At 44.2% G+C, this 12,046-nt stretch overlaps 1 protein-coding gene across 3 annotated transcripts in view; it reads right to left on the bottom strand.

The window, feature by feature from the left end:
- The window catches only part of vac14 (vac14 homolog (S. cerevisiae)), a 363,248-nt gene that overhangs the window by 268,480 nt on the left and 82,722 nt on the right, over positions 1 to 12,046 (bottom strand). For all 3 annotated transcript variants that reach the window (XM_087996063.1, XM_043707329.2, XM_043707330.2), the window contains one exon: positions 10,382 to 10,526. In XM_087996063.1, the coding sequence (XP_087852189.1) occupies positions 10,382 to 10,526 (145 nt within the window). The remainder of the gene's footprint in view (positions 1 to 10,381; positions 10,527 to 12,046) is intronic.

Raw genomic sequence — 12,046 nt, 5'->3', positions numbered from 1 at the left:
TCCTTTCCCCCCACCTTATCTCAGTCCCAACCCTCTGACTCAGCACCGCCTTCTTGACCTGCAATCTTCTTCCCGACCTCTCTGCCCCCACCCCCTCTCCAGCCTATCACCCTCACTTTAACCTCCTTCCACCTATCGCATGCCGAACGCCCCTCCCCCAAGTCCCTCCTCCCTACCTTTTATCTTAGCCTGCTTGGCACATCTTCCTCAGTCCTGAAGAAGGGCTTATGCCCGAAACATTGATTCTCCTGCTCCTTGAATGTTGCCTGACCTGCTGCGCTTTTTCAGCAACACATTTTTCAGCACTGATCAGAGATGCCAACATGGCTTTGTGCATGGAAAATTTTGTCTCACTAGCTTGACTGTTTTGAAGAAGTGACAAAGAAGGCAGAACATTGTCTGTATGGACTTCATCAAAGTATTTGACAAGATGCCGATGGAGCGGTTCATAAGATTAGATCACATGGCATTGGGGAGCTAGCCAATTGCATATAAAATTGGCTTGAATGTAGAAGACAGAAGGTGGTGGTAGGGGATTAGATTAGATTAGATTACAGTGTGGAAACAGGCCCTTCGGCACAACAAGTCATTGTTTTTCAGACTGAAGACCTGCGACCAGTGGTGTGCCACAAGGATCAGTGCTAGGTCCACTGTTTTCGTCATTTATATAAATGATTTGGATGTGAATATAGGGGCATGGTTAGTGAGTTTGCAGATGATGCCAAAACAAATGGTACAGTGGACAATGAAGAAGATTATCTCAGAGTACAACGGGACCTCGATTAGATGGTCCAACGGTCTGAGTAGCAGCAGCTGGAGTTTAATTTAGATAAATGTGAGTTGTTGCATTTTAGTAAGAACAACCAGGGCAGGATTTATACACAATGGTAGGGCCCTGAGACATGTTGCCAAACAAAATGGCAGGTGGCCAGGTGCATAGTTTTTTTTGAAAGTGGAGTCGCAGGTAGATAAGGTGGAGAAGGCGGCTTTTGGTCTTCATTGGTCAGAGAACTGAGTATAGGAGTTGGGACATTATCTTGCAGCTGTACAGGACACTGGTTAGGCCATTTTTAAACTATTGTGTACAATTCTGGGTGCCCTTCTATCGGAAAGATGTTGCTAAACTTGAGAGAGTGCAGAAAAGATTTACGAGGATGTTGCTAGGACTGGAGGGCTTGAGTTATAGGGAGAGGCTGGGACTATTTTCCCTGGAGTGTCAGAGGCTGAGAAGCACTGATAGGATGAATAGCCAAGGTCTTTTCCTTGGGTGAGGGAGTCCAAAGTTAGAGGGGATAGGTTGAAGGTGAGAGGGGAAATATATAGAAAGGACCTGAGGGGTAACTTTTTCATGCAGAGGATGGAGCGTGGAATGAACTGCCACAGGTAGTGGTGAAGGCGCCAACATTTAAAAGACATCTGGATGTGTTTATGACTAGTAAGGGTTCAGAAGGGTCAGGCCAAATGCCGGCAAATGGGACTGGGTCAGATTGGAATGGCTGGTTAGATCAAAAGTTAATTGGGGGTAAATGTAGAGTAATAGGGTACTGGTTGGGATAGTTTTTGGAGGGTCGATGTGGATTTGTTGGGCCGAAAGGCCTGTTTCCACACTGTAGGGATTCTATGAAAGTATACTATGAAAATGCCTGTTTCCATGTTGTATGAACCTGAGTCTATTACTCTGGGGTAGATAATTCCAGACATTCATTGCTCTCTGGGGGAAGAAATTCAATCTCACCTCAGTTTGAAATGAATGTCTTCTTAATTTGGAACTATGACTCCGAGCCCAAGATTTCACCATTAGTGCAAACATCTTCTCAACATCTAACCTGTTGAGCCCCTTCAAAATTTAATACGCTTCAAAATGAATCAAGTTTCCCAAAGATTTGAAAAAAAGCAGCACTTCGGTCCAGACTGTGAACTCACAACCAATTAACTTAAGAGTCATGGGCTATAAATGTACAGCACTTGAAGGATGTTGAAGAAAGTGAGGATTGCAGATGCTGGAGATCAGAGTCGAGAGTGTAGTGCTGGAAAAGCACAGCAGGTCAGGCAGCATCTGACAAGCAGGAGAGCAACCTGAAGGAGGGATTATGCCCGAAATGTTGATTCTCCTGCTCCTCGGCTGCTTCCTGACCTGCTCTGCTTTTCCAGCACCACACTCTCGACAAGTAATCTCGATTGACATCACCGGGCGATACTAAGTCAGTGCTGCAGTGCTGGAGGTATTAACCTTCAGGGTGAGGCAACCTGGAGCTCCATCTGCCAGCTCTGATGGATACAGAATACTTCAGAGCGCAACTCAAGAGCAGCACAGAATATTCTCCCCAGTAGGCTAGCTAACATTCTTCTCTCAATAAGTACCATCAAAAATAGATCATCAATCACTATGTTACAGGACATCATACCAATACAGATTGGTGGTGTGGATGAGGTGCAAAATTCAAGACATTTTTTTCCCCCAAAGTACCGGATATTCTGTGGGGGAAAAAGGCATGCATCCCGAAGCAACTAACAATTCAGAACTTCAAAGCTGGTGCTACTGTGTCAAGGAGATGCTGCGGAAAGGAAGGATGATAGCAGGTCCAGCCCAATACGAGCAGCCAGTCTTCTGGTCTCTAAAGGGAAGGTTTGGAGGTTGGAGATGGGGTGGATGCTGCAGATTGGAAGAACATGGGAGTTCATTCCCCCACATATCCACCAGCAGGCTGCTGTTAGCCAGACCCAGGCTACAACGCCAGCAGATACAAAGCAGCAAAAGTGAAGCTTATTCTCAAGCAGAACAAGGGCTGAAGTGAATCTTAAAACCTGACCAACCTTCAATTGCTACCACGATCATAGCAAGTTTGAACTATAGCCTGGATGAAGCATAGATAAGACTCGGCAGAAGTGGGTACTGCAGATGCTGAAGTTTAGAGTCAAGATTAGAGTGGTGCTGGAAAAGCACAGCAGGTCAGGCAGCATCTGAGGAGCAGGAAAATCGATGTTTCGGGCAAAAGCCCTTCATCAAGAAGCATAGATAATTTTACCTTTAGAAATGTGCATTGCTGGATAAAATATGCTGTCAAAACTTTTCATCTTGCACTCAGGACAATTTGCAAAAAGTATCAATTCAGAGAGGAACAACATTAGCCAACATGAGAACAGCACTGACTATTTGGCAGATATAACAATTAATGATGATTGACAGTTAACTGAAAGTCAGCTTTAAATTTTAAACCTGGCAAAGGAATGTCTCTGAGTAAACATTTCCAAGTCTCCTGCTCAGATGGACAAAACGGAGAGTGAAAGATTCAGGTAGAATAGCAGAAAAAAATCTGTAGAAATCAAATCTCAGTATCAGAAGCCATTCAAGGTCATCACACCTCTGCTGGTTGTTTTAAAGGGTGACAAATTAATCTTATCTCTCTGCTGTTCCCAAACCTCTCCTCTTTAAATATTTATCCAATCTGAACTTGCTTTCACCGCCCTTTCAGATGGCACACTCCTGATCACATCTCTCTGTGTATAGAGAAGTGCTGATTTCTCCTCTGGCTCTCAAGCCATCTACCTTCAAGTTGTGTTCTCTGGCAACTGACCCTTCTGCCCATTGGGAACAATTTAGCCTCAGAGCACATCTAAACCCATGATCTTGGACAGCAAAATACCACCACAGTCTTCTCTATCCTAAGGAGGACAGTCCCCAGCTTTACCAATCTCTCCAAATGACTGAAGTCTCTCAACCCTTTGAATGTTCGAGTAAATCCCCTCTATTGCCTCTCTGAGCCCTTAGTATTCTTTCTAATACTGTGGCACCCGGGACTGTACATAATACGTCCTTCAAGACTTAACCAATGATTTATAAAAGTTGAGCACAACATCCTTTGGGAAAATGTGTGCAGGGTAAAGGAAGTTTCAGGGGCATAAAGAGAAAGCCATAATTAGATTTAAATAGATTTCCTACAGTGTGGAAACAGGCCTTTCAGCCCAACCAGTCCACACCGACCCTCCGAAGAGTAACCCACCCCGACCCATTTCCCGCTGACTAATGCCCCTAACACTACGGGCAATTTAGCATGGCCAATTCACCTGACTTGCACATCTTTGGGCTGTGGGAGGAAACCGGAGCACCCGGAGGAAACCCACACAGACACAGGGAGAATGTGCAAACTCCACACAGACCGTCGCCCGAGGCTCGAATCGAACCTAGGACTCTGGTGCTGTGAGGCAGCAATGCTAACCTGCTAATCAGCAATGATCCTGATTATCTGCTATTCAGAAGTTGAAGTCAGAGGGAAACAAGAGGAATAAACTAAACTTACTTACTTCCAAAATACAACCCATAAGCAGTTAAACCTAAAGAAAAACAAAGTTGTTGATGTGACTCAATTTGGTTTTATTTATAGAAAATTAATTTCCTCAGGCAACACGGTGTGTAGTTATTTGGTCTTTATGGGGGCAGTGGGCGTTTTATGCCAGCTCTGGCTCACTGGGAGCAGGAGGCTGAGCAATTTTAACAGTTCTGTCGTAGCAAGGCCCACAAGAGGCCCGCATTGAGAGGACATGACTGCACACACATTGCATAAAATGGTGGCATTAAAAGACATTTGCTTGTGGAAGTAACAGAACAGAGCGCAGCAGAAGCACAGGCTATAAAGAGAATCCAATCATAAGGAATTTTGCTGCAGAGGATGATATATCCATTCCGAGCTCTTAGTGTCACCCTATTCTGCTGCCCTTTTCCCAGATTGCTTTAAATGTGTCACAGCTCAGCTCAGACAGACCGTACTGGGCACAGAGTCACAAACTCTCAGGCTTGAAGCCCTCTCCAGAGGCAGCACTTGACATGTGAACCAACATCACCATACTGGATTATTTGTCCATTCTCTCATTGCTGTTTGGGAACAAATTAGTTGCTGTGTTACCAAAATTACGATTGTAAAGTCGGAGCCATACAGCACAGAAACACAGGCTTCAATCCAACCAGTCTCTGCAGAACATAATCAGCCTCGAGTCACATAGCATAGAAACTGGCCCTTTGGCCCACCAAGTCGATGCTCACCAGCAAACACCAAACTACACTAATCTCATTTATCTGCACTTGGTCCATAACCTACTGTGCGAGTTTGCAAAGTCTGTGCAAATAACAGGGAGCTGTGTGTCTTGGGCTGCTCCAGGATGGCTTAGCATGCAGCTGCAGATAGGGCTGGGGGAGAAATACACAACAAGTATTATCTACTATTGATGAATCCCAAATATAGAAGGTAACAAGTTCATGATTACTTTATAAACTCAGAATGCTGAACCATAAAACCCCTCAGAATGCCTGAGGTATTTTGCTGCTTTTGCCTTAAACATTTATCCAATTAAGGTGTGAGAGCATTCCAAACCCTTTCGGAACAGCGCTGCTGATTGTGCAGAGAACAGGGAATATGTGTCAGCTGTTAAGCAGAAATGCCTTGTTTCTGTATCTATTGTGGACATGGTCTGGAGAGGGACTGGTGGATAAACTGAATCAGTCTGGGTTTCTGTTGCTGATATTATTTGACGGAAGACTGTGTGGGCACACGCACATACAACATGTGGGATATGGGAGACCCAGATGGTCAAACAGTCCGCCAACAACCTGAGCCTGAACTTGCACATGGATAAAGAAACAATTTCAGAAGTTAATATCTGGACTGAAAGGAGGTTCATCAGTGTTGCAGGGACTTGTGAAGAAGTGATCCCCAACACAAACCAGCATCTTTGGGAGGTGATCATGAACAGGAAGGCAACAGATTTATTTCACATTTATTGCTCCTTCACAGATTGTAGAAATATTCTAAAGCCATGTGTTTGAGTGCAAACTACTTGAGGTGGCCAGCCAAGTCTAAAGAGTTAATGTCAGAATGTGAACAAGACAGTCTACATCAAGGAAGTCATACAAGATTACATGGCTATCAGGAGTATGAAGACCTGTACTTTGTCAGCATTTACCCTGTTGAGTCATAAAGTATGGTGCTGGAAAAGCACAGCCAGTCAAACAGCATCTGAGGAGGAGTGTCGACGTTTCGTGCATAAGCTCTTCACCATGAATGTGGGCCACATTCCTGAAGAAGAGCTTCTGCTCGAAACGTCAACGCTCCTGCTCCTCGAATGCTGCCTCACCTGCTGTGCTTTTCCAGCACCACATTTTATGACTCTGACCTCCAGCATCTGCAGCCCTCACTTTCTCCTAGTTGATTTACACCATTGAACAAAATAGGTTGCTTACCAACAAAGCTTTCTATTACCTTTATCACCCCCATTGTATAACACAACCAAACTAGAATAGAGCCCAGGTGTAGAAGTATCACTGCAAATCTGTTCTTTCGTTGGGAATACTCACCACAGCAAGTACCCTCTGAAATTATCCTGCTCCTTTCACATTCTCTCATCTTCATTACAGCCCAAAGGGTGAAACTATGCAATTCCAGCTTCATGCGTTTGTCTTGGGTTCTCTTGTATTGAACTGGTGCATCTGAGCGCCTGGCATTCCTGACCCCCACTCTCCTTATAATAATTTCTATTTAAAGTCAGATCACAGAGCTAATCCATCGAAAATACTGATTGAAGCTGCACCAGCAGGAATGCCTGAATGCACTGAGTGAGGCTGGCAATCAATTATTTTCTTGAATTAAAACTTATTGATCAGACAAAGAAAAGCTCATTGATCGCAGCTTAATACTGCAGCCCATGTAAAGCCTATCTTTCTAAAGGAGATGCGCTGATTGGCAGTATTTAAATTATGAAGTAAAGCTGCTCCAATATTCCCACTGGTACATTTACTGTGAGTGACTCAGAGCAGATTGTTTTCAGATATGGACAGAGTCAGTTAATGTGGGCTGAGGCAGTGGTGGAGGCTCTGACTGCACTCAATGCTTTTGGATGAGGAGGGAGAGTGGAGAGAAAAATCAAGCTGATTCCAAGTAAAGTGTTTCATAAAATATTTTGAAAGCAGAAGTACACAGATTCTCGTAAGGCAAGAGAACTGAAAGTCATCATGGATCAATGGGAATTGGGAATACAAATGGATTAGCCATGATATTACCGAATGGTAATGCAGGTTTGAAGGGCGGAATGACCTCTTCCTGCTCCTCGTTTATCCATATGTTTGTATACTGGCAGTGCAGATGTGTTGAACCCAAGAGTCAAGCCTCACATGGGCAGGATAGGTAAGACACAGAGGTCAAAACTGAGCAGATCTACAACAAAATGTGAATCATGCAGCTCGCTTGATTTGACAGCTCCCAATATTTGTGACACACAGGTTGAACACTGCGCGGTTCCAGGGTAAACCTAAGCAGCCACATAATGATCGGAACAGTTTCCCATTTCCCAGCACATTCAAAAGAACAACTATGTATCATTTACAGTCTGTTCCACTTGCTCCTCTCTAATCTTTTTCTCAAGTATGAAACCCACCCCTTTCCAGCTGTCTTCAGTTCTGAAGAATCATTTTGGACTCAAATCATTAAGTTTGTACTGTCACCACAGGTGTTTCCATCCCTGCTGCTGTGTTTCTCCAGCTCGCTCTCATTTTATTCACGTATTGACCCTTCCCTTTCCACACAAATGGGATAAGTTAGCTGGGACTTGCGTATAATTTTAAATCGCTGTTTGAGCCATTATTTGACCCACACAGCAGCAGCGTGCCTGTCATACAGAAGTCAAGCACAATCAGCACCAACTGTGATCAAATGTCCCAATGAAATCCTGAATCACTGCTGTATATTCTACACTGTGCAAGTGTCTGAGGACGTGTGATGGCACCTTTAAACATTCAACACCAACATGCATGGGTAGTGCAATTGCAGGGCCTTTATTTTTAAAAACACTTAACACTATGTGCTATACATCACAAGGACTCAATGGATAAAACTCAGACAACGTTTGGTGGCATCAACATCATCTAAATGGACTCTCTTTTTCCACGCTGGTTCCTATAAGTTCATGGCACTTTAGATTATGTTAGATTCCCTACAGTATGGAAACAGGCCCTTCAGCCCAACAAGTCCACACCGACCCTCCAAACAGCAACCAACCCAGACCCATTCCCATACCCTTTATTTATCCCTGACTAATGCACCTAACACTATGGGCAATTTAGCAGGGCCAATTCACCTGACCTGCGCGTTTGGACTGTGGGAGGAAACTGGAGCACCCGGAGGAAACCCACGCAGATACGGGGCGAATGTGCAAACTCCACACAGACAGTCACCCGAGGCAGGAATCGAACCCAGGCCCCTGGGGCTGTGAGGCAGCAGTGCTAACCACTGAGCCCCACTTCTTCAATTTAAAGGCACAAGGTCAGGGAACAAAGAAATATCCTCAATAGGTTAGTGGAGGAGGGGGGGTGGGGGGGAATCTTCTTATTTCGGCTGATGTTCTTAAAAGTCACTTCATAGCACTAACATCAGTTCAGTGACCTGTGTATCCAAATCTGCTGCAGCTCTGACACAAAGGCAACATTCTGCAGATACTGGGCATCAGAAATAGACACAAAGTTTTGGCAAACTCTGGCCACATCTCAGGAGAGTGTCACAGCCGTTTTGGACTTGAAGCATTTACTTGGTTTCTTCCTCCATAGATGCAGCATAACCTGCCAAGTTCCTCCAGCACTTGGGTTTTAGCCCATTTGCAGACAGTTTGCTGGAGATTAATACATGAAGATTGATTCACAGTGGTGTCTGCTGTCACCAGGTGGTTTCGTACGTGATGCCCATTTGCAGAATGATCATTGGCTTTTCCAAGCATTGCCAGCCAGTTACGCACGTTTCATTCACCACTTGCCAGGAGTTAAGTTATGAGGAGGAGAAATTACACCAATTAGACCTGCTTCCTCTTGAATTTATAATGTCAAGGGGTGATCCGATCGAAGTCTTCAAGATAGTAACAGAGCAAGACAGGGTAGATAAAGGTAATCTATTTTCGCTGGTTGGAGATTCTAGTCCCAGAATTAGGGCCAATCCATTCAAGAGAAATGTTCTGAAGCAGTTCTGCACACAAAGGGTAGTACAGTTTTGGAACTTATCTCAAATACCAGCGGTTGCAACATCAGTAGCTAATCTTAAATCTGAGATTGATACGTTTTTGTTTAGCAAAGGTATTAAAGGATATGGGCCAAAGGCAGGTATATGGAGTTAGATCACAGCTTAGCTCTGATCTCATTGCATGGCAGGAGGGGCTGAATGACTTACTCCTGTATCTAAGTTGTATCAGCTGCAAAACTTTTCTGATCTTTTCCAGTTTTAACGCTCCATAATTTATAACATCAGTACAAAAGACTGAAGCATTTCTAACCATTATCAGCCAGCAATGCAAAGTGGATAATCTACGTGACCCTCTTCCTCAGGCTTCCAACATCACAGATCATCATGATTTCAAGAAACAGCCGAAAGCACAGGGTAGTGCAAAGGATTTGCGGAGCTACCAGCATTCTGGAAAGCATTCTGGAAGCAGCAATGAAAACTAGTGGCGCAGCATACCCCTAATCACGGTGTTCTGGTACAGCTAAAAACTGGCATCTGTCTGATAATGGGAAATCGCCCCAGGACAAATCCAGCGTGGTCAATTACCACCTTCAGTCGACTCACAATATTAGGAACATGACAAAGGGCTACAACGCTGCACTTTCTCAGCAATATCCTGCTCATTCATGCTCAATTTGGATTCTGCTAGGATCACTTAGCTCATTATAGCCTTTCCAAACATGGACAAACAGCTGAATTCCAGAGGTGAGTTATAGTGACTGCCTCTGATTTGATCAAGTGCGATATCAAAAAGCCCCAGAGCTCTCTACTCGTTGGAGTCAAATCTGGCACAAAGGAAGGTAGTTATGGCTGTTTATGGTCTTGGTACAACTGCAATCAAGCCCTTAATCATATTTCTGTTACCTCTAACCTTGATTATTCGAAAACACTCCTGGTCAGATTTACAGTTTTTATGATCCATAAACTTAAGCTCTGCCATAATTCTGCTGCCCGCTCTTAAGCTGAGTTTCTCTGGCATTTTCTGTTTAGATTTCAAGCTTCCAGCATCTACAGTAGTTCTGCTTTTAACTTTGAGATATCTGTACTCTGGCCTTTTGGGAAACCCCTGATTTTAATCACTTAAATGATGGCTGTGTCTTCAGATGGTAAGTCCCCAAGCTCCAGAATTCACTGTTTAAAATTGTCCATCTCTCTTTACCTCACTGTCTTATTTTAATAGGCTTAAGACTAAGCATTTTATCATCTGACCCAATATTGGCTCATAGGACAAGATCCCTGAAAGCAACCCAGGACATTTGATTCACTTGGAAGTGTTAAAATAAAGAAAACGTAGGCGAAGGACTACGTTCCAGACAGCTGGAACCATGCTGCAATTTACCCGTGGCTCTTACCTTCCTGGGAGTTTTGATATAAAGGTGATACAACCACTTCAAGACAGCAATTCTTGTCATCATTCCTGTAACTGTGTCATGAAGATGCCGATCGAGCACCAGCACGATTCCATCTAAATCGAGGGCTTCCTGAGAATGGTCTATCCTGCACAAGTAGTAAGTAGCTTTATCAATATTGTTATTAAAAAGGGGAAAAAGGAGAAGGGGGGGTAAAATAATCAACTGCAAACTATGAGGAGTTATGCCATATAAAACAATGACTACCTGACAGAAGGCATCACCATGAAACAAAACTTTAACAAAACTCGATGTTCGTTTCAAATAGGGTGGCATGGTGGCTTAGTGGTTAGCATTACTGCCTCACAGTGCCAGAGACCTGGCTTCAATTCCTGCCTCGGGCAACTGGCGTGTGTGGAGTTTGCACATTCTCCCTGTGTCTGCGTGGGTTTCCTCCGGGTACTCCGGTTTCCTCCCACAGTCCAAAGATGTGCACGTCAGGTGAATTGGCCATTCTAAATTGCCCCTAGTGTTAGGTGCATTTGTAGAGGAATCGGTCTGTGTGGGTTGCTCTTCGGAGGGTCAGTGTGGACTTGTTGGGCCGAAGGGCCTGTTTCCGCACTGTAGGGAATTTAATCTAATCTAAAAAAATCTGATTCAGACTGCACCGCACTGAGGATGGTGATAGCACTGAACTAAATATCACTGCAGGGTTACAAAAATGCAGTTGGTTCTGGCTGTAGATTAATAGTTTAAAAAATTACTTCACAGAACATGACCACTGCTGGCTAGGATGGCTTTTGATGATTTACCCTAACTGACATTCAGAAGGTGGTTGTGAGCTGCCTTCTTGAACCACTACAGTCCTTGGGTGAATCCACAGTAGCTAGGGGAAGGTAGTTACAGTATTTGGATCCAGTGACAGTGAAACAATAGCAATGTAGTTCCCAGGCAGGACATGGTGTGGTTAGATGGGTACTTGCAGCTGGGAGTATTCCCACGTGTCTCTTCATTTCTTACAGATGGGTGACGCTGCTGCTGTTGGTATGCCCTCCTGTAGTTTACATTGACCAGGGTAAATCCCCCAGCTTTATGGTAATAATAGAGTGGGGAATATGGTGGGGCATAACGATACAGATTGTGGGTGAATACAATTTTGCTACCACTGATGACCCACAGCACCTCATGGCTGCCCAGATTTGAACTGCGGGATCTGTTTGAACTCTTAGCACACAACACAATGGAGGATATCTTCAATGTGAAGATGGAGATTGTCTCTATAAGAACTGTGTGGTGGTCATTCCTACCGATACTATCATGGTCAGGGATGCTGGTTGTGAAGTATATTTTAACCTCTTGTTTGTTCTCTCATCACCTGCTGCAGACTCAGTCTTGCAGCTATGTCCTTTAGGGCACGTCAGCCAGGCTTGGTGATTGACATTGAAGTCTGTCATCGAGAGTACATTTTGTGTCCTTGTGATCATCACTGCATCTGCCAAAAGATGTTCAACATGGAGGAGCACTGACTTATCAAAGAAAGTGGCAATCAGCTGGAGGTTTCCTTGCCCTGATGCCATGAAACTTATTAGGGTATGGAGTCAATACGGACAGCTGTCAAGACAACTCCTTCCTTACTCTACATCAACATGTCCCCTCTGCCCACCCAGA

This window comes from Chiloscyllium plagiosum, unplaced genomic scaffold (genome assembly GCF_037043375.1).
Source record: "Chiloscyllium plagiosum isolate Xiang-an unplaced genomic scaffold, Cpla_swu_hap1 HiC_scaffold_17, whole genome shotgun sequence".
Classification (NCBI taxonomy): Eukaryota; Metazoa; Chordata; class Chondrichthyes; order Orectolobiformes; family Hemiscylliidae; genus Chiloscyllium; species Chiloscyllium plagiosum.
The sequence above is the reverse complement of the archived record's forward strand: the minus strand, read 5'-3'. Positions and strand labels throughout refer to the sequence as shown.